This window comes from Lissotriton vulgaris, chromosome 7 (genome assembly GCF_964263255.1).
Source record: "Lissotriton vulgaris chromosome 7, aLisVul1.2, whole genome shotgun sequence".
Taxonomy (NCBI): Eukaryota; Metazoa; Chordata; class Amphibia; order Caudata; family Salamandridae; genus Lissotriton; species Lissotriton vulgaris.
The window spans coordinates 605,822,370-605,849,752 of record NC_141695.1 but is presented as its reverse complement, the minus strand read 5'-3'; the positions used below and the strand labels follow the sequence as shown (position 1 = coordinate 605,849,752).

General features: G+C 42.9%; 1 protein-coding gene across 7 annotated transcripts in view; it reads left to right on the top strand.

The window, feature by feature from the left end:
- Window positions 1-27,383, top strand: part of ITGB4 (integrin subunit beta 4) — a 304,508-nt gene that overhangs the window by 143,464 nt on the left and 133,661 nt on the right. For all 7 annotated transcript variants that reach the window (XM_086930744.1, XM_086930743.1, XM_086930741.1 and 4 more), the window contains exons 13-19: window positions 3,768-3,967; window positions 5,053-5,156; window positions 5,798-5,896; window positions 6,385-6,514; window positions 7,780-7,902; window positions 8,117-8,223; window positions 22,007-22,040. In XM_086930744.1, coding sequence (XP_086786870.1) covers window positions 3,768-3,967; window positions 5,053-5,156; window positions 5,798-5,896; window positions 6,385-6,514; window positions 7,780-7,902; window positions 8,117-8,223; window positions 22,007-22,040 — 797 coding nt within the window. The remainder of the gene's footprint in view (window positions 1-3,767; window positions 3,968-5,052; window positions 5,157-5,797; window positions 5,897-6,384; window positions 6,515-7,779; window positions 7,903-8,116; window positions 8,224-22,006; window positions 22,041-27,383) is intronic.

Below are 27,383 nucleotides of genomic sequence, written 5' to 3'. Positions count from 1 at the left end.
TTATGTTAGTATCCGGTTTGACCCTACAGTATGTAGGGTGTGACTGGTGACATTTTGCACATGGAACAATTCACACATAATTCAGTCTAGCTCCTCAGATATCAGCTGACCTCTTCTATTTTAAGAAAGCTCCATAACTAATAAACATTGGGCACGGGCCAAGCAATATTTGGATGCTTGCCGCACTACTATCCTTGGCTCAAAGCAAGGCTGTAAAAAATGTATAATCAGAATGTGGCACAGAGCCCCGTAAAATGGTATTGTCAGGAATAGGGGCTCAGTCTCCTAAATAGATACCATGGGTGCGGTGCACACTCCCTCCACAATGGTACTTTTGCAGTTGTGGGTGGAGGGGGCAAGGAGGTCGCACGGGGGGAGGTTTAATTTTAATTAAAAAAATATAACTTTCCTTAGCCGGCCCAATCCAGTCCTGCGTCGTCTCTGCTTCTCTGCTCCTCGCAGGCAGCCTCCCTCCCCTTCCCTAAGCCAAACACAATGCTGCAATGGCAGCGGTGTGATTGGTGGGGCCGATGCCCAGCCAGGCCCCTATGGGGGGGGGGGCATTTTCTCCATGTAGGCTGCTACATGGAGAAAATGGCAGAGTGTAATTGACTGGTTTGGTCGGCCCCAGAGAGCCGACCAAATAGACAGGGCCCACAACATTGAGCTAGCCACTCCTCCCCTGCACTGTTGCAGGACCGCCTCCAACAAAACCCTTCGGTTTTCTCGCAGTGCAAGAAGCAGTAACATAAAAAGGTAGTCATACCATTTTATCTTACTGCTTCTCGAACTGCGAGAAAGCAGTAGGGTGACGTGCCTCCGCCCACATAGAGGAGCCGCCCCTGTACTTCTGATGTTCTGGAAGAGTTGTCAACAATTGTGGAAGGGTTATGGGTAGAAACTGGGATATGGTCCTGAAAGGATGCAGTCAGAAGGTAGGGAGTTACATCGATGGAGGTAACATGATTATTAGAATCAGTGTATTTAATGCTGGGTAGGACTAATCCTTAGAGAGATGTGGCCACCTGTCACTTTTGCGCTTGCTGGATTATGCTGTTTTTTCTCTACACCCAAACACACACTGCCTTGGCACCCAGGGTCTCTGGGCCACAGACCACCACTAACTGTTATGCCAGAGATATGTGTGTTAGCCTGCCTTGGACTAGCTCTTACACCAAGTTGATCACAAGAGATCTCAGTGACTCCCGCTCTGCACTGGTTCTTATATCAAGGCAGCTGCAACTCAAGTCTTACGTGATTGCTGCACTAGGTATCTTTGTGGCTCCAATGAAGCACTGCTTCCTAAACCAGTGATATCTGTGCTTCCAACTTTGACCTGGCTCTTGTACGAGTGATGTCTTTGGCTGAATTGTCTCACGGAGTCCTTCACCAAGGAACTCTGTGCCCCAACATCCACTACCTCTTACACCTTCAACTTCCTTCGCCCCAACATTGTGCTGGCTCTTATACAAGGGATCTCTGTGGCTGTAGCCAAGCATTCACTGATGCACCAAGGATTTCTAGTGGCTCAGACTTTTCACCAGCTCTTGCCCAAAGGATGGTTACGTCTCGAATCTTCCTACGCATACCACAGCCCTCTGTGGGTTTGATTTCACACTGGCTCATACACCAGAGATGGCTTTGACCCAAGTCATGCAATGGCTGTTACACCGGGTTTGTGTAGCTAACTATACACATTGGGATCTATGTGGCTCTACTGCCTTTCTCCCACACAGAATATCTTTTTTAATATATTGTTGTAGGTTTGGGTTACAAAATAATTAAATGACAGTGATTTGTTGGATTAAATACAATTATAATTTCAACTCAATAAAATTCACTAGATTTGCATTGCACCATGCAATAAAACTGAACTCCATTCTCTCAGTTCGCAACATTTTATGATTTAAAATAACACCGGTCATCTCCTTAGCTGCTAACAATTGAGTCACAGATACCTGCTTTTACATTAATTAGTCATTATACTGGCACTTGGGGTATGGATTTCTGTGGTAATAATATCTTACACTTGGTCTCTGTGGCACGGTCTCTTATTTCATGGGCAGCTGTGGCTCCATCCAGGTGTTAGCTGTTCAGGAGATAAACTATGACTTCAACCTTGCACTGGCACAAGCATCCCCCCAGCTTTGCACTGGTTCTTACAACAGAGTTCTCTTTCTGCCCTAGCCTGACTGTTGCATCAGGCATTTCCTAGGCCCCAACGTTGCACCATTTTTTACACTACGGCGTGTATAACAGACAGGGTGCAATGTCCCTGTTGCGCTATGGCTCACCTTTTAACAGTTGGACCAGGCACAAGCAGGGACAGTGCACCCTTTTATAGTAAATCAGTTGCCCTCATGCTCCCACACTCCTATGAAAATTGTGGAATGCCTTCTGAAGATAGCATTGCTGCTACATGTGTGTCAGTACAGTCAGTATTACAGAAGGGGCCACACAAGTGTCTGCAGCACCTTCTTTAACACCAGAGTGCCCCGGTGGCGCACAAAGCGGGCACACACACCCATTGTTCGTCAGAGGCACTACGTATACTAAAGCCCCAGGGATCTTATCTCCTAGGCTGTACCTTGCTTAGGCTCTTACATCAGGGATCTCCTAGGCTCTAGCGTTGCAATTGCGCCACGTATATCTTTGTCCCAAGCCTTGCACTGGCTCTAATAATGGTGATCCATTTGGCTCTAGCCTAGCTCTGTCTCTCTCTCAGGAATTCATTTGTTCCTATCTTTGTGCTGGCTCCTACACCAGGGATCTCTTGGATTGCACCACTGCACTGTCTGCTGCATCTGGGATCTCTAAAACTATAGCCTAGCCCAGGCTCTAGCACTAGGTATTAATCCTAGCCTTTTGTGGATTTTGCATCAGGAATCCCTTTGGCTGAAGCTTTGTACAGATTCTGCTATCCAGGATCTTTAGACAGCGTCATCTTAAGTATTTTTGTGGCCTCTCGCAAGACGTATTTTGGGGCCCTCTTTTTGGAACCAATTTGAATTTTATTATACCTTTTCTGCCAATTCAAGTGAATAGGATGCAAAATAATACTGGATTATTTATGAATTAAACATTCATAACTTGTATCATACAAAAAGCCGCAATATATATTGCCCAGGATTCTAACAATCTGTTAGATGACAGTGGGTGGAGAGTGACAGAATGAGCTGTCAGGGTAGGCAGAAGCTCGGAGAAAGTTTAAGATAGAGAAATAGACAGATTTGAGATAGAAAGATCAATTTAACAGGGGACCAATTGGAAGGTGGGGGCCCTGGGCAATTTTTAACTCTGCCCATGCCTTACACGTCTCTGATCTTTGAGGTTCTAGCATTGCACTAAATCATCCACTAGAGATCTCTGTGGATTTAGCTGTGCACTGGCTCTTGCATCAAAGATTGCTGGGGCTCTAGCCGTGCGATCACTTCTGTATCAGGGTTTTCTGAGGAGGATCTAACATTGCCCTTGCTCTTGCATCAGCAATCGCTTTGATCCTAGCTCTTCACTAGCTCTGCCATCAAGTTACCCTTCAGTCTCTAGTATTGTATTAGATCTTCCACCAGAAATCTGTGGCTTTGCCAATGTGACAGCTTCCAGTGTCCCCACACTGCCAGACTCCTTTGCAGTGGTAAGGCTGTTAGATCAGGAGTGTCTATTGTTCTAGTCCTTGCAAAAAACATCTCTGTGGCTTTTGGTTGACATTGTGAAATGTATGATTTTTTCAGTTCCTGATTCCTTTTTACCCTTTCTTTGCTCCACAGGGCAGGAGATAACTGTGGCTGTGACTCAAGCTCCACTGGTGATACACTGCCCTGTGTTGAGCCTGGGAAGCAGACAACCTGCTCAGGCCGTGGCGAGTGTATCTGTGGCAAATGTAAGTGTGTCTCGCACCAGTATGAAGGAGCATTCTGCCAGTTTGACAGCTTCCAATGCACCCGCACGGCTGGAGTCCTTTGTAATGGTAAGTCTGTTATTGCATGCCTTTGCTCTATTGAGGGAACAGTCAAAGATGAGGTGTTGGCTGCATTGGGAGCACCAGGACCGTTTGATATACAAATGCTTTGGGTGGCAGCAGGGCATGGGCGGATTGGGAGATACTTGGACTGTAGGAATGTGGGTTGGCAGGTATATGTAGGGATAGAGGACTATGCGGTAAAGTGGAGGACAGGGTCAATGTTTGGGCACATATCTGACTGAAGGGGACTGAAAGGTGAATTGCAGAAATAGATGCTGGGAGGCACAAACGCATAGATCTTATGATCATTTAGAGGCAGATGTACAACAACTCATAGGTTAAGGGAGAAATGATGGTGATACAGAGACGTTGAGGAGATGGGTGGCAAGATACTGATGTTGAGAAGAGGAACACATACATGGGCATAGAGATGGGGAGAAGGTTCAGTGATAAAGAAGAAAGAGATGGTTTGGGGGCATAGGTGGGGTGGGATGAGAAAGAATATAGGGTCTCAATGAGGTGATTCCAAGACATAGGAAGGGTGAAGAATCACAGAGATGTGAGGAAACCAAGAGTTACAGAAAAGACTTGGAGGCAAAAGATGGATTATGTATAGACAGTCTTGCTTGGATAACAGTGATAGATGAGAGACACAGAGGCGTAAAAGGTTTGTGCAGTGAGACAAAGGGATGGCAAGGAACACAGAGAGAGAGTAGTGCAGAGTGGTGGCAGGGAGACAGAGGTAAGGCAAACAGGAGGCTAAAGAGAGATTTAAGGTAAACAGAGGGATTGTAAGCGGTAAACAGGGGGTGTATAGAAAAAATGTAGCAACGATGGGGTGACTGAGGGCAGTCAGTTCAGTGGGGTTGCCTATTAACACAGGGCAGCAGTGATGGTAACAATGGATCGAAAGAAGTCTGTCAGAAGACAGTGGACCAGAGAAAGGAGCTAGTGCAACACCTGGGCCAGAAGGGTAGTCAGACTCTCTGGGTGCTGAATGTGGAGCAGCTCTGATGGTAAAACTGTACCCAACTAGGGCACTGAGAGAAAGTCATTCATCTGTACAGTAACCTGTTATCCTTTCCTGGCAGCTAGAGGCCGTTGCTACCTTGGACAGTGCGTCTGTGAGCAGGATTGGGAGGGTCCGGGATGTGAGTGTCCGAAGAGTAATGCTACATGCCTCGACAGAAATGGAGTGAGTACCACGTTAGCTGACAGCGCTATCTCATATCCTCGAAATAGGCTATAGATATAAGGAGACCCCAATGGCAAACTTTGTCTTGTGGTCTAGGGTTGCAAATATGACCATAATAGCGGTGCACCTCTGAGAATCTGAGGAAGGGGGTCCTAAACATAGAAATTACATATACATCCCTGTATAGTGGAGGTTGAGAAGAGGGTTTACATCCAGTAGGAGTTCAGAGGGACTGTTGTCTTTTGGGAATCCCTCCCATGGGCATGACTTGGATATCTTCAACTTGGCAATCATGGATATGGGCACACACTCATTGAGGTACAGGGGTTCCAGGTTCATCTCTGGGCATATGGAAAAAGGGGGTAAAACAGTCACATGGAAGTAACTTAAAAGTGTTTATCTTTTTAAATCATGTAAAAGAGCATGACCTCCTGGGAAATACAGATGTACCCTCTTCTCGGTTAATGTGGAAAAATGGACATGCACAACTGGGAATAACACAGATTGATTGTTCATCAGAATTGGATGATATAATATGAGACATGCGTATAAACTGTGTCTTGTGTGCTGACAAACACACCTGTTATTCTCTCAATATGAATGGAACAGAGATGCTTATACACAACTCATTCTTCTTGCAGGGGCTCTGCAATGGGCGTGGTAAATGCTTCTGTGGACGGTGCCAGTGTGACAAAGACTTTCAATCCACAGATGCCACCTGTGAAATCAGTAACTCACTGGTAAGTGCTGAACCATCTTCAAACACCCCAAATTTCAGCTGAGTTGTTTGAAATGAGTCCTCTGCCAGATGTGACCTAGCCCATTGGGAAATGATGACCAATCCACCGCTGACCGGGAGGTAGGTAGATAACATGTAACTGACCCCAGCCTAGTCTTTTAACCTCTCACCACTTTTTATTTACAACAACTGCTACCACTCAGATTCTCACCACCATTGCTATTATAATTGTTCTCCCTGTAGCACCAACCATACCATTACCACTTGAATACTACTTCAACACAACAAATCCACTGTCATCAGCAACCCAGCACCAAACCTGCCATCACCTTAGCATTTTACCACTGCCACCAGCATCTCCTAGGCAATGGCACCAGGCACTTCCTGGCCACAACACCACTGTCATCAACCATCTCCTCACCCTGCCACTGCTGACATGTGCCTCACCTCTGCAGTCTGTTACTCTCCTACACCCTTATTTCCCTGCAGAGCTTGCTGGGTGTCTGTGAGGACATCCGCACTTGCGTGCAGTGCCAGGCCTGGCAAACCGGAGAGAAGAAGGGCAAGAAGTGCGACGAGTGTGGCACCAAGATCGAAATGGTGGAAAAGCTGAAGAAAGGTACTGAGGGGAGTAAAGGATGAGAAGAAGAGGGAAAATGGTGGTGGCTGTGTGTCTTAACGGCTTGTGGATGATGGGCCTTCACCACCTGCAATATCAATTATCACCCCAGTCCAATTACCTGTAGCATTAAACTGTGGCACAAATAAACTTAGGCCTTTGTATGTTGGGGGTTGAAAAGAATGACACATTTCTAGGCTCTGTAAACCATATACAGGGTGTTTTTGTAGCACGGTATGCTGTGGTCTCACAACCTGCACCGCACATGTGAGCCACAGTAATAGTTATTTATCCATATCCAACTTGGTGTCACTCCTTTTCTCAACGTCAAAAAGATAAAAAGCTGTGATGTTAACCTGGGACTCTAAGCTCAAAAACAGGACTCTCAGGAGTGCTGTTCTCTATTTTATTTGTCCTTGGAAAGTGTGAGTTGCCGCAGGGTTCTGAAAAAGCTGCCTCTGTCCTTATACAGTTTCCTGTAGATTAGTGTATATTCCTGCAGAGTCGAGAGAAGTGAGTCGTCTGCTTGTAAATGTCCATGCAATGAATGTGTGTTCCTGTAATGTGAGTCCTCCCCATGTACAGTTGACTGCAGATGAGTGTGTGTTCCTGCAGGGGCGAAAGAAGTGAGACCTCTTGTTGTATAGGACAATGCATATGAGTGTGTGTTCCTGCAGGATACTGGGAAATGAGTACCCTCTTTGTGCAGGTCCGTGTAGATCATTGTGTGTGTTTCTGCAGGGTTCAGAGAAGCGAGCCATCTCCTGGTGCAGGTCCATGCAGATGAGCATGAGTTCCTGCAAGATTCAGAGAAGTGTGGTCCTCTTGTATGGGTCCATTCAGGGCAGTACATGTTCCTGCGTGGTTCGTAGAAATGAAGTCCTGTCTTCATGCAAGTCCTGCACATATGTTTTGTTCCTGCAGGATGCTGGGGATTGCTGTAGCCCCTTGAGTCTTCAATCACAGAGTTATATCAATTGCATTCTTCATCCTGTGATTGACTGGTTCAGTCTGTGTTGGTCTAGGGCTGATTCTTCATGAAAGTCATTGTTTCATGTTCACGGTGTCTGCTGAGGTATTAACCTCCTTTAAAAACCCTGCAACTGCCCTCTCAGGAGTCTGACAGTACCAGCCCAGGCTGTGTAAGCTTGTGTGGTCCTTTGGCTGAACCCGCCCTGTCCTTTTAAGTGCAGATGCGTTTGAAGTGTCCCTTGCATTTCTACCTTGTGACCCTCACTCCTCTACTCTACTCGCTCTTTCTATAGCGGAGCAAGTCAGTGAGCACTGCAACTTCCGGGATGAAGAAGATGACTGCATCTACCACTACACCGTGGAGGGAAACCCCAGCACCCCCGACAACCACACCATCCAGGTGCAGAAGAAGAAAGGTGGGTGCAGATCTTGGCCATGAGACTCAGAATTGGTGGACTTCACCCTCCTTTCTCCTGCACAAGACACTCGTAGCACCACTATGCACGTCATCAACATCTGACTCTACGGCACCTATGTCTCTTTAATCCGCATCTCGTCATTTGAGCTCTGTCTCCCCACTCCCCATCTTCTCACCTCACCCCAGTTCTGTCTCCTCTCTTGCCTTTGCAGAGTGCCCCGGAGGTGCCTTCCTCTGGCTCATCCCTCTCTTGATCTTCCTGATGCTGCTTCTGGGGCTGCTCTTGCTGCTCTGCTGGCGGTACTGCGCGTGCTGCAAGGTAAGAGTCGCTCCCACAATGCATTGCTTGACCCCCTGCATAAATCCCAATGTAAAGTTCCCATATTTTGCATAGGCAACCGTTGTACCACATTGAATTATTTTGTGTGCATTGCCCAAGGCCAGCAAGCTCAAGAAAGACCTGAAACGACTCTACCTAGTCTAGCAATGAAGGAAGTGTTTGTATACATCGGTTTAGCTGATGAAAATGTATTTTCAGACTCCGATAACTGGAGTTGAGTTGAACTCCCCTTCGTGGTACGAGAGAATAATAAGCTTTAAAGGGGCTATTAGATGATGTGTTACTGCAGCTTTGTTGGACATGTTAAAGGACCGCTGGGCACGTTAAAGGACACTGGAAGCTTTAAAGTGGCGTCAGAAGCTGTAAAGAGATTTCTAATCAAAATAGCAGAGAATTGCAAGTGTTAAAGGCACTCTAAAGGGGAATTATAAACTTAAAATGCATTGGAATGTTTCTAGGTGCATTGGAAGCAATATTAGGTCTTTGAAGCTTCAAAGGGATATAAGAAGCGGAAAAGGGCAATTTGGAGATGCAAAGAGGCATTGGAGGCGGTAAAGGTGGGATTTGTATGTACAAAGCATCATTAGGGGCCAGATGTATCAAAGGGTTTTGCCCATTCCGTGTCTAAGGGGAAATGTGTTGATACATTTGGCCCTAGAAGCTTTAAAAGTGGCTTATAAACTTTTAAATGACATAGGAGCTTTAAATGGGGATTATTAATGTGTAAAGGCTTTGGAAGTGGTAAGGGGGCACCAGACACTTCAAAGAGGCATTGGAAGCGGTAAAGGGCCATTGAAAGCAGGAAAGGGGCATTGGAAGCGGTAAAGGGGCATTGGAAGCAGTAAAGGGGCATTGGAAGCAGTAAAGGGGTATTGCAAGCGGTAAAGGGGCATTGGAAGCAGTAAAGGGGCATTGAAAGTGGTAAAGGGGCATTGGAATCGGTAAAGGGGCATTGGAAGCGGTAAAGGGGCATTGGAAGCAGTAAAGGGGCATTGGAAGCAGTAAAGGGGCATTGGAAGCGGTAAAGGGGCATTGGAAGCGGTAAAGGGGCATTGGAAGCAGTAAAGGGGTATTGGAAGCAGTAAAGGGGCATTGGAAGCGGTAAAGGGGCATTGCAAGCGGTAAAGGGGCATTGGAAGCAGTAAAGGGGCATTGAAAGTGGTAAAGGGGCATTGGAATCGGTAAAGGGGCATTGGAAGCGGTAAAGGGGCATTGGAAGCAGTAAAGGGGCATTGGAAGCAGTAAAGGGGCATTGGAAGCGGTAAAGGGGCATTGGAAGCGGTAAAGGGGCATTGGAAGCAGTAAAGGGGTATTGGAAGCAGTAAAGGGGCATTGGAAGCGGTAAAGGGGCATTGGAAGCGGTAAAGGGGTATTGCAAGCGGTAAAGGGGTATTGCAAGCGGTAAAGGGGCATTGGAAGCTGTAAAGGAGCATTGGAAGATGTAAAGGGGCATTGGAAGCAGTAAAGGGCCACTGAAAGCAGAAAAGGGTCACTGAAGGTGTTAAAGGCACTTTGAATGCTTCAAAGAGCAGGTTCAGAACATTGGATGCTCTAGAGGCCTTCAAGAAGCTTTGAAAGCTTTAAAGGTGACTTTAGGCAGATACGTGGATGTTGCAAAGCTTAAAGGAGCATTACACGGTTCAAAAGAGCATTGGGTATTTTTAAGGAGAGAGTTGTAGCTTTTAAGGAGCTCTAAAATAGTTCAAAGAGCATCTGGGACTTTTAAGGGAGAAATGGATACATTAAAAAGCCATTATGCCCTCACAGCGACAGTAGGAGCCTAAAGGGAACATTATAAGATTTATAGCAAGGAAAGCAAAATTTGTGGTCAGAAAAAAACTAAGTGCAATCGATTGACTGGTTAATAACATATCTGGCACTTTGCGCCCTTTCAGGTGTCAAAATAGGATCCGCTGGTCTGTTGTTGTTAGTTCACCATAACTTTGTACTCAGTGCTCATAATGTGAACACTGTTTCTGTCATTGAAACATTTTTATATGATTCTGAAAAGATCTAAAATAAAGAGTTATTTTGCATAAAAAATAAGAATAACAAGCATTGGCATAGCCAATAGGTCTCGCCTTTGGGACCTTATAAGTGTTTTGTTATCCAGCACAATATCCTTGGTGCAACGACATTAACAGTTACATGGCTAAACACTTATAAGGTCCCAAAGGCGAGAGCTATTGGCTATGCCAATGCTTGTTATCTGTAGGCACTATCAGACTACAGTATGCATCAGAAATACTTACCAGAATATGTAACATATCTCAACTTTGACAAAAGAAATCAACTTTCGAATTATAATGGAAAGCAGTAAGATGGAATGTTTCCCAGTTCAGTACACATTGAGACATAACTCTATGTGCATGGTTGTCTAGGTTATCTTAATACAATTGGCGTTGCTGGTGTTACATAAAGTGTTCTGAAATTGACATTTGCATTCTGCCTTCCTCAAACATGTACATATAATTGTGATGTGTTGAGCCATGTTGTCCATTTGTAGAGCAATACTAACTGATATACGGTTTCAATGATCTTACTTCATATAAGGGGTGGAATGCAGGAATAGCCGATTCTTTTTTTTCCCATGAATTCTGGCATGTACAGATGCAAGGCTTTATTTTCTATGGGATTTGAGGCCTTTAAGTCCTATAGGACTAAACGCATGTCAGCTTGCTCAACAGATTGGCGGGCATGGTATAACATTTGATTAATGGCAGAAAATAATGCAATTTCTGCATCGAAGTTTAGTAAAATTGCATGTTGTGAATCTTCACGAATGCTGCATGTGCAATATTATTTTAGTAAAAAACTGCTTATCCAATCGAATCCTCCAATATGTTGCTAAAAATTGCCCTGCTATACCCCCAGAGGATAACTTAGCTGTTCAGTAAAATTAACTTCCCCATTAAATGTAACAATTCACTTGCTAAGACATGGTTCGAGCAGTCAGTCGTTCATCCAGGGCATCAAATCACTTTTCGCCATTGGCCAAATTGCCCTTGCACACTTTCTCTCAATTAATACACTTTCATCTAATGCTGGACTATCTATCACTCATTCCTTTTTTTCTTAGAACTCACACATAAGTGAACAATCAAACATGATAAAACACAAATCTGATCTTACCGCACAACTCAAAACACTACCGGGACAGGTGCAGTCTTGTATCCATCGAGCTCCCAAGGAGAAGCGTGCTGCACTTTCACAAATGCGCATCAGCACCTCGACAGGGGATGAAGCGCTACCTCACTGCAACCACAGTGCAGTGCAATACTATCATCCCCTCTCCCCACTCTAGGATTTAGAAGAATCGCTTGGTAGCTGCATAACATTGGATGAGGCCTGAGGCAGAACCAAGCATCAGAGAAGATGCCTTCTTGAGTGATCGGTAAAGATGTAGAGATCCGCTATTCATTGACTAGTGGACTGGGAAGGCCAAAAGGTGCTATATATATATATATATATATTTTCTCCAGTCCTGACCAAAACAATAGCAATCAGGCGCTGACTCCGTGGGGTCATGTTCAGAAACAAGTATTTTATTTTCTCAGTGCATTAGGATTGACGCGTTTCGACGGTCAAAGCCGCCTTGCTCACAACACAGAGCAAACAATGAGTCATTGCTTTTAAACATGTCAACATTTGATTGGTTCTCAGTTTGGCTTCCCCGTGGTCATGGTTACCAGTTGCAAGCTCACTGGAAAGTTACAGCGTTTTATGTAGTTTAACTGCTCTTACTTATTAAAAGCATCCTAAGGTATAACCACATATAAATCATGCTATATAAATAATTGACAATTTATCTCATTGCCGATTATGAATTTTCAGCCAAAAAACATTACATCCTTCGCAATTTTCAAGAGAATGCATGTAAACTATGTATCACAATGTGTTTAAAACAAATAAACCAGTTCAATCTGCCGTGTAAGTACAAAAACCCTGATTGTACTTAAATTTACAAAATACTGGGTCTAGTGCCCGTTTTATAAACAAGAACCTTAAAAATCACGGGGTTCATTGTGTGTGTTTAACACACATAATTGTTTTTTAGAACAATTTTGAAATTGAGCCCAAGTGGGCAATGGCAACACATTGTATGATTAATAATACATAAACATCACATTAAGCTAATTATTAATTGCACAAACTAGCAATGTTAAAACAGTGAGAAATTAATAGATTCCGAGGACAACCAAAATAAATCTTGTGAGCATATACGAATATACTACAATTCAGATAGGTGACATGTAGGATATATATATAATTACATTCTGATCTCTGTTACCGGAGGAGTGGTGTGGGAACTTCGTGGATCAAATTCTGTTTTACATTATTGAGGGAATCATAAGTGTACACTAAGTGCTTCATCTGCATTAAGGCCATGTGGCGTCTTACTGTCTAGGAGAATGATGTATCGTGATTCCAATCTCCTAAGGGCTAATTGTCTGTTACCCCCTCTGGCGCTTTTTTTCACATGGTCTATTACAAAATATTTTATGTTGTCTGCATTACCTTCGTGTGTCATGTTAATATGCCTCGCCACTGGATACGTAGGGTCGTTGTTTTTTATGGCCCTTAGGTGTTGAAGCACTCTTACGTGGACCGGGTGTATTGTACTACCCACGTATAGTTTATTACAGCTACACTGCAATACATAGACTGCGAAGTCTGTTTTACATGAGTAATTTGCTCGTATCTCTAGTGGGGTTTTTCTGTGTGGCACATTTACCTGAGTAACATTGGTGCCATACTGACACGCTTTGCACTTAGTGCACTTAAAGAAACCATTTTTAGTTTTTAGCCATGGCAGTTCTTTCTTTTTCAACACTGGGGCATTGTCAACTAGCTCTTCCCTCATACTTTTCGCTTTTCTAAACGTGAGTTGTGGGTTCCTAGTGCAGCATTTGCCTATTATCGGATCATTCCGAACTATAGGCCAATGTTTGTAAATTATGCTTCTCACTTGTTTATGATAAGCGTTATATCCTGTAATGAGACGTGGGATTCCTGTGTTAGCCTCAGATTTAGGTTTTGCAGTTTTGACATTGAACAGTAGTTCTTTTCTGTCTTTTGGGTCACACTTTTGTTCTGCCTTTTCTAGTATTTGTTCTGAATATCCCCTTAGTTTTAATCTGTTGAACAGTGCAGTTTTAGAATGATTATAGGAGGTGGCTGTACTGCAGTTTCTTTTCATGCGGAGACACTCTGCATATGGTATGCTGTCAATTAGGTTTGGAGGGTGAAAACTGGAAGCGTGCAGGATGGTGTTACCTGCAGTCGGTTTGCGATAGGTGTTGGTTTCAATTTCATTGTCTATGGCTAACAATTCCAGATCTAAGAAATTTATCCTATTAGTACTTGTATCACAAGTAAATTTTAGGTTTAGACTGTTTTCATTGAGCCTTTCAGCAAACTCTCGGGCACTGGATTCACTACCTTTCCAAATTAGGAAGATGTCGTCTATATACCGACAGTAAAATATTACATTTTCTGTCATTTCCTCCATATGTTTCACCCTGAGTACTTGCTCCTCCCACCAGCCCATATGCAAATTAGCATAGCTGGGGGCGAAGCAAGTACCCATGGCCGTCCCCTGTATCTGTTTGTACAGTAATTTATCAAAACTGAATGTGTTGTTTTCTAAACACCACTCAACCATTTGGAGTAACATTTGTGTATGTTTATACAAATCTAGACTGCGGCCTCCCAAAAAGTATTTTATAGCATTAAATCCATCATGGTGTCTTATGCTCGTATATAGACTTTGAACATCAAGTGTGACAAAAACATAATCTGAGTCCCATTTGATATCATAGATTTTTTTCAAAAAATCACCACTGTCTCTCGTATATGAGGGTAGGTCCTTTACAAAGGGTTGTAGGAAGGAGTCCACAAATCTGCTTGTATTTTCGAAAAGACCTCCAATGGCGGAGATTATTGGTCTTCCCGGTGGGCAAGTCGAGTTCTTATGCACTTTCGGGATTAGGTACAGGTTCGGCGTAATGGGGTAATTATTCCGTAGGAACTCAAATTCATTCTTCGAAATTATCCCCGCTGCTTTCCAGTCATACAGACTTCTGTGATATCTTTCTTTTATGTTGATGATGTTTGTTTCACTAATCCTTTGGTAGCATTCTCTGTCGGACAGTTGTGATAGTGCTTTAGCATTATACATCTCCAGTGGCCAGAGAACTACGTTACCACCTTTGTCCGACCAGCGCACAACTACATCGCTTCTTTCTCTTATTTTAGTCATTACCTTTTCATAAGCCAGTCTTTCATTTGCATGTGATTTGTTGAAATCATTGCTGCTTGACCATGATAGGGTTTTGAGATCACTGATGACTTTTTCAGAAAAAATGTCTATGCAGTCTTTTGGCATAATTGGACAAAATGTAGATTTGGGCTTAAAATCCGTCTTTGATGAACTCCCAATGCTTACTCCTGCATGCTCTGCTGCTTCCTGGGTGTCCATTATTTCACTCGTTTCATCTTTGTCCAGTTCTGCCATTGCCCTGATGAAGGTCATATCTTCGACTTGCCAATTTGTGGTTCCTAGTGAAGCTTTCTCCGTATTGTTCATTTCTCTGGTGGTGAAAAAATGTTTTTTTAGTTTCAGTTTTCTTGTAAACTGATGCAGATCTATCCGAGTCTGAGTGTAATTGAAGTTTGTCCGTTTACAATAGGTTAATCCTAATGATAAGGTTGCTTCTTCTTCTTTGGTCAGAGCCATATTTGTTAGATTGATGACTGTGTTTTTGTCTTGCATGTTTTCCTCAAGTTGTGTTTCCATTATCTTCTGTTGTATCTTCTGTAGTTCTGTTTCTTTGTATTGTCTTTTTGCTGTTTTGCATGTGCTCCATCTCCTGTTTTTTCGTTTCCTGCTTTTCGTGAGGTTGCAGCCTTGTCTTGTGTCGAGTTCCTTCGGCCCGCAGTGGCCTTAGGGTTCTCAGTCTTTCCTCGCGTAAAAAATCTAACTCGTCTACAGGGGTGGGTATTTCTTCATCTGCCGTCGTCGTTCCCGATGTACCGGGTTCTGATTCGGCTCCAGAACTTACTTCCGATTCTTCTGGTGTTCTGTAGTCTTCTGTGTTTGAGGTGGTTTGCTTTTTCTTTCTGTAGTTGTCATACTTTTTTGCAAACGTGTAGATCCGACCTTTGGTATAGTCTGCGCGGTCTCTCTGAAATTTTTCAGCTTTCCGGTCTTTTATTGTTTGCTCATATTTGCTTACACGCGTTTTCATATCAGTCATTTGTTTGGTTATAAAATCTTGGTCTTCTTGTTTATCCAAATCCTGGGCAATGTTGGATAGTTGCGCCAAAAGTTTTTCTCTATCCGATGTCGCATATTTTATCAAGATTTCCAACATATTTTTAGATGACTGTGCATTATTATTAGCCCATTCTTCCAACATTTTTGGGTCCGGATTATCATAAGTTGGGGCAAGAAGAATTCTTAGGCCTCTGGGTACCCTGTTAACCTCTAGGTACCTGCGCAAAGAAGTACACTCCCACCACTTAGAGATTTCTTGTTTGCGAAGTCTTTCATATTCTCTAAGTAGTGTTTTCACATCAGAGTCTTTTGTTGACGGTTTATCACTACTACTTCCCTTTCCAGTGCTGGATTTTTTATCTACATCTTCAAAGATGTCACGCGCTGCCTCCATGCGCTCCCTTTCCCAATCCTCCGCCATCCTGCACTCGTTCTAAGAAATATATAGTCGTTTCTGACACCCACTGTCCGTTTCGGTCTTATTGACAAGTTCCGCTTCGGACTACCTCTCCCATAAGCCACCTGTACGGATGTAGGCGCGCTCGCTCACAGCACTCGCAGGCTTACCTGGATTCTCCGATGCCCTCCGGCACACAAAGTATCCCGCTCACCGTGTTCGTGCCGATCGCTCACGCAGGCTCTTTTCCGATCGTTTGGCTCGGGGGGCGCTTCCCTTTCTTCTCCTCGAAGAAATACCAAGTCGTTCTGCCCGTTGAGGAAAAGTGCTCCAAATCGAGGTGGGTCAGCGTGCATATATATATATATCCTTAATATCCTCAATCCTTAACGTGAGTGAGGAGCTCGATTTTTTAGTCGAGGAGAGACTGAAGACACTGCGTCCCAGGATACAAAAAAAGCAAGACGCAGGTTCAGAAACAAACGCAGGAGAGAACAGCGTAAAAGCCTCAAAAAACGCAACAAAAAAGAAAACATTCTGGAAAAAGAACAAACGCAACTAGACAACACTGTCATTAACCTAACTGACGTAGTTCTAACCAAGGCTGAACAACAACTTTTGTCATTGGGCTTGAACTTTTGTCCTGGAGAGAATTTTGACTATGCACGCACTAGAATTGATGTTTTCTGTTTTATACGAAAACTCAAACTTATGAAACACTATGCAGATAGGCCAGATCGTCCGCTAAACCAGCCCTCAAACTCCTTCATTGGCTCCCCATTAGAGAGAGAGTCAAATTTAAAGCCCTGTGTCTTGTTCACAAAACATTGCATAACCAGGGCCCCCCAGTCCTCAGTAAACTCATTACCTCCTACACACCCTCCAGATCCCTTCGGTCTAACGTGGAAAACCTTGTTAATACCCCCAGATTTAGGAAAACCCGATCAGGAGGAAGACGGTTCTCGGTACAAGCCGCTCGTCTTTGGAATTCTCTCCCTCATGATCTGCGACTTGAGCCACAATACCTGCGTTTCAGGAAGCGGCTAAAAACACACCTCTTCCCATAAACTTTGTCTCTCCGATCTCCGCTCCTGTTTTCCCTCTTGTTTTTGCCCCGCGTGCTCCTCAGATCTGGTTAAGTTAGGGTTTCTTTAGCGCTGGGATACCCCCGGGTGACTATCGCGCTCTATAAAATAAAATAATAATAATAATAATAATAATTAAAAGCAGACAAAAATCAAAATCATGTGTCTGATAATAGTATGCAAGCCAGTGGGGAAACTCCATTCTTACAGGCCGCAGATGTTGGGGGGGTAGTAACTATGCACGATCTTCTAGAGGAAGAGGAGCCCAACAGTCAAATTCTTGACCCTATTGATATATCTACCCAAGACAGACTGCGAAAAATTGACTTTGTCCAAACAGGGGGCGGGCTTGAGTCCTTTTAGAAATAAATCTAAATTTGTACCCCTAATGCCAAAAGACTCCATTGACACCTATCATGATATGGTCGTAAGAGATCTTAAACAGCTAAATATTAGCACTAAAAACAACAAATATCATCGAGGTGCTATGTTCAGGAGAATTGCATATAACAAATTGGTTAAAAAACTTGGTGACAATTGTAATATCGTGATAAAAAAGTCCGATAAAGGAGGCAACCTTGTGTTATGGCCTAAAAAACAGTACATAGAGGAAGCTGAAAAACAACTGGGCAACACACTATGTTACCAAAAAACCACCTCCAAAGAATATGACAATGCTAGACTATTGGTACAAAAAATGATAGCTCAATGGAGAAGGGAAGGTTTGCTTTCCAATGAGGAGAGTAAATTTCTGTATAAAGAACATCCGGTCTTGCCTGTTTTGTATCTTATTCCTAAGATACATAAACAGGTAATACCTGTACCAGGCAGACCTATCATTTCCGCCATTAATAGTGCTAGCGAGAATATTGGTCAATACATCGACCATTTCTTACAGGATTTGGTCAAATTGCTCCCAAGTTATGTAAAAGATACTGGTGATTTCCTTACAAAAATCAAACATGTGAATTGGTCTGATGATCTATGTCTAATGACCTTAGACATAGAATCCTTATATACCAGCATTAATCACACGCAAGGACTAGCTGCAGTAAAACATTTCTTAGCCACTAGACCCATTGAAATGTATGCGCACAACAAGGTGATTGTAGAGCTCATTAATTGGTGCCTACATAACAATTTTTTCCTGTTTAATAACATCTTATATAAACAGAGTAGGGGAGTTGCTATGGGGGCCTGCTTTTCCCCCAGCTATGCGTGTTTACACGTAGGCTGGTGGGAGGAGCAGGTCCCTAAGCATGAATATATGCAGGTTGTAGACCAACATGTGTTGTTGTATCTTCGATACATCGACGATGTTTTCATCGTTTGGCGGGGAGATACAGCATCCGCTCAATGTTTTGTCGACAGCATCAACAGGAATGATCTTAACCTGACTTTCACTTCCCACATTCACACTTCGGAAATAGAATTTTTGGATGTGAAGTTAAGAATTGTTAACAACTCCATACAGAGCACCTTACACAGGAAGAACACGGCGGGCAATATTACATTGCATGCAAACAGCTCACATCCGAAACACCTCATCGCAAGCATACCATACGGAGAAGTCTTGCGACTTAAACGTATTTGCAGCGATGAGGACGACTTCAAACAATGTGTTGATGATATGCGCACAAGACTCAGGGTAAGAGGCTACAGTAACAAAATCATTAATACAGCCATTAAAAGAGCAGAAGAACGCCCTAGAAGCAGCCTGTTCAAAGATGATTCGGACCAAACCACCACTGAAACCACCATCTGTGACAATCCCAGATTAATCCTTACCTACTCACATCAGGAAAGGAAAATTAGGTCAATCATCCACAAACATTGGCCGATTGTCCTGACTGACAGTATTCTGGGCGAGAGACTATCTATTCCCCCTGCTGTAACTTTTAGAAAGGGAAGATCCATGGGCAATGATCTGGATAAAAGTTCACCAGAAACCAGAAAACCGACAATATGGCTTCAACCCACGAAGGGGTTTAAAAAATGTTCCACATGTCGGGCTTGTAAATTTGGCTGCAACAAATCTACATATGAGACCCCCTTTAATACATCCCCCGTGTCCATCAAGGGAAATTTCAACTGCAAAACTGACTTTGCTGTCTACATCCTGACATGCACCTGTGGTTTAAATTATGTGGGAAGCACAAAGCTACAGGTGCATGTCAGGATCCTTCAACATCTGAGGGCCATTCTCCACAATGATGTTACCTATCCGGTGGCCAGGCATTTTGCCAAATGCCACAACAAAGACATCAATTGTCTTTCTTATTTTGTTATCGCCGCAGTTCCAAAATCTAAACGCGGCGGAAACAGAGAGAGAAAGCTTAGACAGCTGGAGACCAAGTTTATATTGGAACTAGACAGCAAGTGGCCTAGGGGCCTCAACAATTCGGAGGATATGTATACATATCTATAGAGGAACAAAGTGCCCACCAGTTTTGGCTTAAGATGCAGCTATCTTTACACTGTAATTTCTGCCCAATTACAAACCATGTTCATTCCCTCTGCCATGTCAGCTCCCATGAATCACTCCTGTCCTCAGAATAGCCTATACTTACTTTTGACAAAACATAGCATATGGTACTTAACTTCATTTCAGATGTAAGACATACACTGGCTAATACTGATTGCAATAATGAATTTTACAATACTGTATGTCTATGTATGCATAGTAATGTATGACTATAGAAATTTTAATTGACCAGTTTAAGTGAGCATTTATTACACGCCACACACATTTTTTATCATTTTTTCTTTTTGCACTATTATCACAGGAAGCACTTTATGTCGAAATTTGTTGGAAATATGTCATGGTTTAATAGTATTCGCATTCTTTTGACTCTGAACACATGATCACAGGCTGTAATGTACATATGGCATATACTAGTGGTTTAAGCAAATATATAGAAAGAAATCTTTTAGGAGACTGTGTAAATGACCCATATTGGGTAAAAACTTTATAAATGGATTTAACCTGTTATTTAAAGCCTGATGACATATATCAGTGGTCCTCACAATTGCACATTACAAAACCACTATGCCATAATAATTGCCCAAACTCGCATTTAAGCAGTTAGTAAAACATTACTTTTAATCAAAAATATATATTTTTGTAAATTAACCTGGGAAAGACGCAGATCAATGTGATAGTCTTTTTATCATGTTTAGTAATCATGTGACCTACTGACCATGCAGTGCAGGGGGGTATGTACATTTGGTGTTAAAAAACGTATAAAACTTTAAACGGTCGCGATAATTGCTGAATGTGATCAAGGGCTCTTGAAGCCCGAAACGCGTCGTTGCAGGCTGAATAAGAAACGCAAATAAAATCTGTATCTTGCCTGACTCGCTGTGGTGGTTTGTGTTCCTTCCTCGCCGCACGCCGGAAGTGGTGGAAATTGTTTGGTGCATATATATATATATATATATTTGCAATCAAACGGTTCTAAGCCAGATCGACCAACATTATCACTGTCTGGATTTATTTCTACTTTAAGGTTTTAACTTTGCTTCAGGTCACTTTTGCGCCCTCTTGTGGTATAAATGTAAAACTTTAATTCCAACAAATTTTAAACTCCAGTCAAATGACTAGATTGGTTTGTTTCATCTGTAATAAATGTACATATCAACAATCTGACAGCCATCTCTCTAAACAAGTTACAGGTCACTATTTACAGTTCACGTGTCACAAAAGCCAGATGTGTGCAGCGTGAAGGGCCTTTGGCACAACTCAAACTTACAAAACAACTATTCCAATGTACCGACAAGGCCACCATCTCGCTCTCCCCTAGGCACGTATCTGTTCAAACCGAGTGGACCTCCTGTCTGGGATGGGAACTTTGGAACTCATTTGAAAAGTCACCCCAAGGACAGCAAGTGCTAAAACACAAACGCGTGGGGCACTAAAAGCCGGTGGCTGTGTGGACAAAGGCTTTCCTGTGGTGCACGGCGTTTAACTTGCGGGAGCCAGCACGATAATTGCTAACATATGGCACTGCTGCTCCCTCCCACAAGGCAATCGCAAACGTGCACGAGGGCTCATTGGAAACAGTGCAAAACATGCACGAGTTCCCAATAAAGCCTGGAGCGATTCCAAAAGGTCTCTAAAAAGTGGTATATAAAAATTAACTATCTATGAAAAGTTAAGGAGTTGGCTAATGGAGACACTCACTTAGGAGCGGAGGGTAAATTGCACCCACTCACGTTTTGGATGTGTTCTGAAGACCAGCTTTGATATTGCGACAACAGTGGGGGCAAAACATAAACAATAGGTGCTACTAATAACGTTTGCTGGTCTATTATCCTGTTATCTGCCAAACTGTGTCTATGAGGTGGAACAACCCACCCAATGGATTGTGTAATGTAGGCCAGAGAGTTTCTGCGCCTGTTGTGTACACCGAGGTCTAGATGACCACACAAGTATTCAAGGTAGCAATTGTTGTACCTTTTCTGCTGACAGTCTTGAAGTCCTTTGCAAGATGTTCTCCTGACGGAGCTGGAGACACCTGAGTTGGTATCTTGGTGAGTTTTGTATGGAAGGGGATCAGGCCTTGCCCCTGACTCAGCACTTGGGCAGGTGCATTAATGAGACATTGGTGGACGATACCTGAAGGATGACAGAGTTGTGCAGGCTCAACAACATTGCCAGTGTTCTTCCTACCCCACAAAAAGACCCTAAATGGTCTGTAAAGTAATACTCTCTGCATGTGCCATCCCTCCCATAAGAATGCCTTTGACAATGTTTTAAAAATGTACTTTTTGTGTCTGCAGCACCTTTGCTTGAGACTGTTCCACAGACTGCACTTTCCATGAATGAAGTATTTGTGATGGGATAGTTCTGTGCTGTCCTGTACTGTGACCACTTACTGGGGTCTGTAGTGTGCTGCACAAGCCTCAGTTATGTATGTTGAGTGAGTGAATGAGAGATTGGTGTGGTGCAGTTAGATCTCGGCTTTGTTTTATTCACATATCTTTCTCTTCCTATTGCAGGCTTGTCTAGCCCTCCTGCCCTGCTGTAGACAAGGTAAATATTCCATCTCCAGCCCCCCATACTGGCCTACAAGCTTTCCACCACGACTGCTGACTTGCTTTCTCAGTGCTTCTCAGGAGGAGATGCTGGCTGATTTGCAATGTGAAGGGAGCCTCCTGGCCGCCAGTGGGATCCAATGGAACCCCTCGCTCCCTAGTTGTAGTGATGTTGCCCTCATGTTATCCAGTAGGATTCTTCATCCTGTGACTGAAACACTCCTGCTATCCCCTTTACTCGATAGGACCACTCCCTCCCTTGTGGAATTGCTCTTGAGGCAAGCGTTACCGATTAGGACCACTGCTTAATTGTAATGGTGTTGCGTCTGGCATCACTCTATTGGAGTCTTCGCCTTGTAAGTGAAGCAGTCGTGTTACCCAAAAGGGCCTGATTGCTAGTTATGGGGGCACCGGATGACAAGATTTTACAATTTCTACTGATATTTTACCACATAATTCCTCTTATTAAAGTTAAACCCAATGGAATGGGGACCTTGATGTTTAATACATTCATTTACGACCTGCCATAAACATGTGGTTAATGTGTGCAAGGTGGCTACTGTGGAGAAGAGAAGTATGTTGCCTTGCAGAGGAGAGATTTGCATGCTCATCCTCGCCTTACGAGGGGGTTGGTTAGGTCCCTGGGACTGGGAAAAGGGGACTGGAGCTGGACTGCACCGGAGCCCATTCACAAGTTATTTTTATCTGGCTGTTGATTTTCTGCCACTTTTATCTCGATGCACTTTTAGCCTCTCCAAACCACTTGAAGTGGTCATTTGCAATAAATATCAGATTTGTTTGTATTGACCACTTATAGACCATAAAATATGCCATGGACGCAAAATAAAGTCTGGTGCGATTGAAAATCAATGTTGGCATTAAACTGGTAGGAGAATCATGTTGAAACGTTTTTAGACAAGACAATGTCTCAGGGCTTCCGGTAAGGCATTTCAAGCTTTTGGTGCTTGAACAGACAACCCCCATTCAAGATTTCGTGCAGGAAGACATTTTAAATAGGGGTGGTGACTAGAATGTGAATTCTAATGAGGATAGGACTGGTGTCATTGACTACCTTATTTGTATGGCACATGGCATAAACACTTCCATCAACAGGTATAACTGCCTCAGGCCCGCAGTTAGCAATTGTCACAAAGTGACCTTAATAGCTAAATGTACCACCATTTTCAGGGGCACATTTGTCAATGTATCAGAAATTTAGGTAGACCAATGTAAATACAGTTATAGCATTCCACCTTGAGTAAAAATGATTGACAAGGTTACCACTGGTCATACAAATTCTGAGTCCACTGGTATTCTAGAATTATTAGATGGTAGTGGCATCAACTGTCCTAGGATTTTTTTAATTTTAGATTCATTGGACCCTTAACATCTCTTGAGGAGATTTTATTTATTTATTTCAATTATTGTTGCAGTTTTATATAGCACAATGACACAGAAATTGGTGTCAGAGCAGGTTACATAAAAACAGTTTCAATACATAAGCACTTTTAGGTTTGTTACATTAGAGTTTCTAAGTTTGAGGTATACGATCAAGCAAGAAAGGCAGTCATTTCAAGAAATTACAATAAAGTGAACAGTTTCCACCACTTCATTATATGTTACCATTTCAAGATAATTTAAGGTGGTAAATCGTCTTTCCTATAAGCACATGAAAGTTGGGAAGGCAAATTTAGGTACTGATCCACATCATAGCACAAGGCAAGATCAAGAGTGGGCTGAATCGGAGATAATACAAATTTCAATTGATTTGAGTTCGTTCAAGTTCTGTTCAGTGAGGACTAGAAGGTATTTCGAATTGACTGGTGCTGGAAAGCTATAGCTTAATCAAATCCCACACCAAGATTCTTGACTACCACAGTCAGACCTGAACCAACCAACAAGTCAACCGATCAATGATCCAGTGCCCGGATCTATCTTTCAAAATCAACGCACTATTGCCATCAATATTTAGGTCGTCAACAGTTTAAACAGCATAGTATCCATGCTCTGCAGTCCGAATACGTGGTTGAGGTTATTAGATTCAGGCAAATACTGTACCTGGATGGTGACTGGCATTTTCAGTTTATTAGGTGAGTAGGCTAGATGAGAAACCAGGAAGTAGTTTGTTACCTGGAGGCAGTTCATAATTGGTTTCCATAACAGTGGGGAGCCCAATGCAGCCACCACTGAGACACTTCCCAGTTTAAGGGGAAAGTTAGGAAGCTGCTGAATCAAAAAAGAAATGGTCTTGAGCACCTTTCTCAGTTGGGTCCCAGTGTCGCATCTCAGGATTTTCTGCGCCTGAGCTATCCGCTATGAGTATTGGTGTCTGCTGTAGAGGTACAGCCACAAAGTAAAGAAAGTGGAGCAGTAGTTTGCTTTGAATGTTATCTATGTGTGATGTTACTCTGTACTTCACTCCCATCCAACCACTCCTGCAGAACAATGGCCTTAGGTTAGACTCACCTATCATGATGAGCCAAGGAAGGATCGGAGCCATTTGTTTTCCGAGAGTTCATAGGAAGACTTGGTTGCTATTGGGATTCCGTGGGCTCGTATTGGCAGTGGCAACCCACATCAGTAGGAAGGCTGTCCAAAGGGAGCCCAATGGTTTCCATAGGGAACTTCACCATATCTCATTTTCTAGACTTCAGCATATCAGACAGTTAGGAAGGTGAATGTCTTTGTGAGGTATTTTTGCATCATGCATCTATTTTGCGAAAGGGACCCTAATCAAGGAAGTGTCCACTGTAAAAATTCTTGAACGATAAATGGAAACAGTCACAGAGAGATTATGAGACTTTAGTTGTATTGCTAAAGGCTCTGCAATCCCTCAAAGGGTAAACCCATATTAAGACATTCAAAAAGCCATCTTCTCGGGTTACTCTCAAAATAGAAGATTTCCTTCTGGGATATGCTGGTCTCACCGAAGGAACACAAACACAGGCAGCTGAAGTCCTTCTGGGACACAGTTCCATGTCAATGTGTTAGTAATAAGCATGGGTAGTTCGACACTCTGGTCATTCTGACATGAAAAGAAACTCGATGAAGCAAACGCTTTTTATTGTCCTCACAGTTTTGCCCAGGGTATGCTATGGTGAAGAGAAAGAGAAAGGCAAAAGAGCACAAGTTATTATTATTCAACCAGACATCTCAATACAAAGCTGGCATCATTGCAGGCCTCTCAGTGTGTAGCAGGGCGTACATGTGATCAGGTCTTGAGAGTCTTCCTGAAGCATAGGTCCAAAGGTCATTTTATAAAGGGACAAAACATTTCTTAGTACATATAGATTTCAAACCAGTGCTGCCTTGACTTCGATGCAAGTCGTGTGGATGGGACAGGCATTAACAATAAATGTGCAAGACATGTTTTGTTATCTTGTAAAGTGCTCTAATTATAATGCCAAAAGAGCTCTTGCTGCCGAAAAATGAGAAAAGAAAGCCCGGACAAAGAAGAAACTTGGTTATCTAGTAAACCACTTCCATTAGGAACCACTTTTTGCTATTACATGTAAAACATGTGATTCTATGACAGATTCACGCAACACAATAAATGTTAGTACGGGTAACACATTTTGCAGTCTGGAATCCTTTATAGCTATGCATGCACTTTCCTAGGGCATCCCATTCAAACATAAACAGTTAACGGGGAGCCGTTCCCACAAGATTATTGGATGCTAAGCCTCTTACAAGGTGTCTCGCTATGCCCTCGAGTCAAGGCCCACCATCTTATTTTGGGTATTTTTTCCAAACCTTTGAGGTCTATCCCAAATTCAACAAGTAAATGGCAGGTTAATGCAAAGCATGCCTAGGAAATTTGATAAGTTGTGGGGACCATGGAAACAAGCCATGGACAGCATGTCCTAAGTATGAGGTGTGGTCAGGGACACAGGGTGAGCTCGGGTGGCCTCTAAGCCACATAGATAGCACTGTATACAATGGGTCCCCAGAAAGTCTATTCTTACAAATGCACTCTCTACAGTTAGATTGGTGCTTGGGTGAGCTATACTGTCCTATGACATGTAATAAAGCCACAGGTTTTGTTGTGCTTTTTGTGGCAGGGTGGCCCCTTTCCACCCAGTTGGAAGAAAATGTATTAAAAAGATTCCAAAAAAGTGCCTGATAGGACTCTCTCATAAATAAGCTTGTTTGATGAGCTCCCATGTCTTGTGACAAGAGAGCTCTAGATGCCAGGGTTTTGTGAAAGGAGCCTCCTGCATTCCCCAAAGCCCCTCTTGTGTTGTCATGTTGCACAAGAAGTGCACTACACTGCCTGAAATGTACTCCTGCTCTAGCATTGATGAATAATGCCACTCTGATGGCAGTGTGTTCTGAAAGGACAGCTCTTGCTGCCAACTTTGCCCAATAAAATTGATTTCGTGACTGGCTCTGAAAATAGGCCTTGTAGGCCTCTGGCGACATTCCAGTGATTTAATTTAGACCCCTGGCACAGTCTTCATCATATTTCCTTTATTTTGGTTAAATAAAACAATAAAAGGTACAATATAAACATTTAAAATGGTAATGTAGTAAAACTTGAAATTTCATTGTGCAACACTATTTCTAAGTACAACTTTGTTGTGAGGGGAATTCCGTTCCAAAATGCAATACTCATCTTTCATTTTTTAAGATTAATATTATTATAAAAAAGGATAAAAGAAATACGAATAAAAGAACCAGAAAATTAATATGATTTACAAGAAAGATAAGTGGACACCCAGATAAAAGGTTACAAAACCAGTCATAAAAACAATTGGGGAGTACATTAAGTATACATGAAGGTGCTTTTTTAAGGAGCATTCAACCTAATGTACCATATTGCTGATAGGTATCTAGCAATTGAATATACCACACAGTCTCTGGTGTTGGTTTTTCATATTCTGAGGGCTGTATGGCGATCCCTAAACCCAAGAAGTTTACAAAGGAGAATAATCCAACGTGAGCGTTGTTTGGCTTACAAACCTAAAGCACATATTCAGTATTCTCTGGGATTAGACAACCCATTGGGCACAGGTTTGTTATGTCTCCCTTTTCGTCCAGGAATGGGACAAAGAAGACAGAGGTAATATGCCCAATCTGAATGTAACAGAAATGGCACGTGTGGCAGAGTTGGTAACCATAGTCAGGTTTTGCTCATATTCAGGTGCACATTTGAACATCAGGAAGGAGTCTACCTGGGTTCCAGGAGAAAACGCAGAGAGTTTTACGCCAAATACATAATTTCAGTAGGAATTTTTCAGCTTCTCTCGAGAACCTTTGGGTAAAGCTAGGAACCTTCCAATCCTAACATAAATAGCCAATTTATGATATGTACAAGCCAGGGGATCATCTTAGCATGATA